The sequence below is a fragment of the Echinops telfairi genome, unplaced genomic scaffold, assembly GCF_000313985.2.
Source record: "Echinops telfairi isolate 266 unplaced genomic scaffold, ASM31398v2 ScPeMD7_22;HRSCAF=79, whole genome shotgun sequence".
NCBI lineage: Eukaryota > Metazoa > Chordata > Mammalia > Afrosoricida > Tenrecidae > Echinops > Echinops telfairi.
The window spans coordinates 8,701,324-8,702,322 of NW_022103919.1; the positions used below are offsets into that span (position 1 = coordinate 8,701,324).

Consider the following 999-nt stretch of genomic DNA (forward strand, 5'->3'; position numbering starts at 1 on the left):
TATCTTTGGTATGGAACCCGTGAGTCTAATGAAAGCAATAAACAACTGAAATGAATTAGGATGATGTATCATTTGAGCCCACTGTCACACATTTCTAGGCCCACCAAGGCTCTCATAAATGTACCTATTATCTTATACGCACGCAGAAAAAGGATCAAATGTGTTAATAGTCTCAAAACTAAGTCGATGCTCAGATTTTATTCGCCTTCAAAAATGCATTTACTTTTTACTCCTCGGAGTCCTTAGGTTGAGACAAGCTGAAGGGGCTATGTTACAAAATGGGAGGGACACACCCGCTGTATATAAATGAACACACTGGCTCATTGACCTTGGAGTTCAAGCTGTACCTTGGGCAGAGCCTTAGTTGTGACAGAATTGTTCCAGCTCAGGCCATCAGGATACAATCAGGTGCTTTATGTCTTCAAATGCATCCCTGTTTGCACAGAATATGTTACTTTCTGTCCGCCGTCCGTGGGTAGGCTGGCCAAGGCTATTCCATTTAGATAAGGACTCCCCTTTATACAACTGTCACCCCACAGGGCTGGTACTGTATCTTGTTTCTCAAGGGTTCCTGTGGTGGGCTGTTCATGGGCTGTCTGATTGGTTGCGTTGACTCTTTACTGAATGCTTGTAAGAAAAATCTTTAAAGCCTCTTATGGAAGATTGCATTATTTATTTCTCTTTCCTCCTAATCCCAATGAACAGGATTCCAAAAGAGGATTTGGAATTGCCGTGTCTGGAGGCAGAGACAACCCCCACTTTGAAAATGGGGAGACGTCCATCGTCATCTCTGACGTGCTCCCCGGAGGGCCGGCCGATGGGCTGCTCCAGTGAGTGTCCCCCTGCCCCTTGCCCCCGATGTCACAGCACCACCTGCACTGGTTTGTGCGAAGGACCCAGAACTGGAAAAAAGAACGTTTTGTTTTGTTTTAAAAAATAAATCACATCAGAACAAAAAATCTTACCACAGTGAATGATGGGGGGAGTGCAGAGTGGAGA

The 999-nt window shown here is 45.0% G+C and overlaps 1 protein-coding gene across 1 annotated transcript in view; it reads left to right on the plus strand.

Moving 5' to 3' along the window:
- The window catches only part of TJP2 (tight junction protein 2), a 65,618-nt gene that overhangs the window by 9,465 nt on the left and 55,154 nt on the right, over positions 1–999 (plus strand). Inside the window, 1 exon segment of the mRNA XM_045288524.1 lies at positions 706–830. Within this exon segment, the coding sequence (XP_045144459.1) occupies positions 706–830 (125 nt within the window).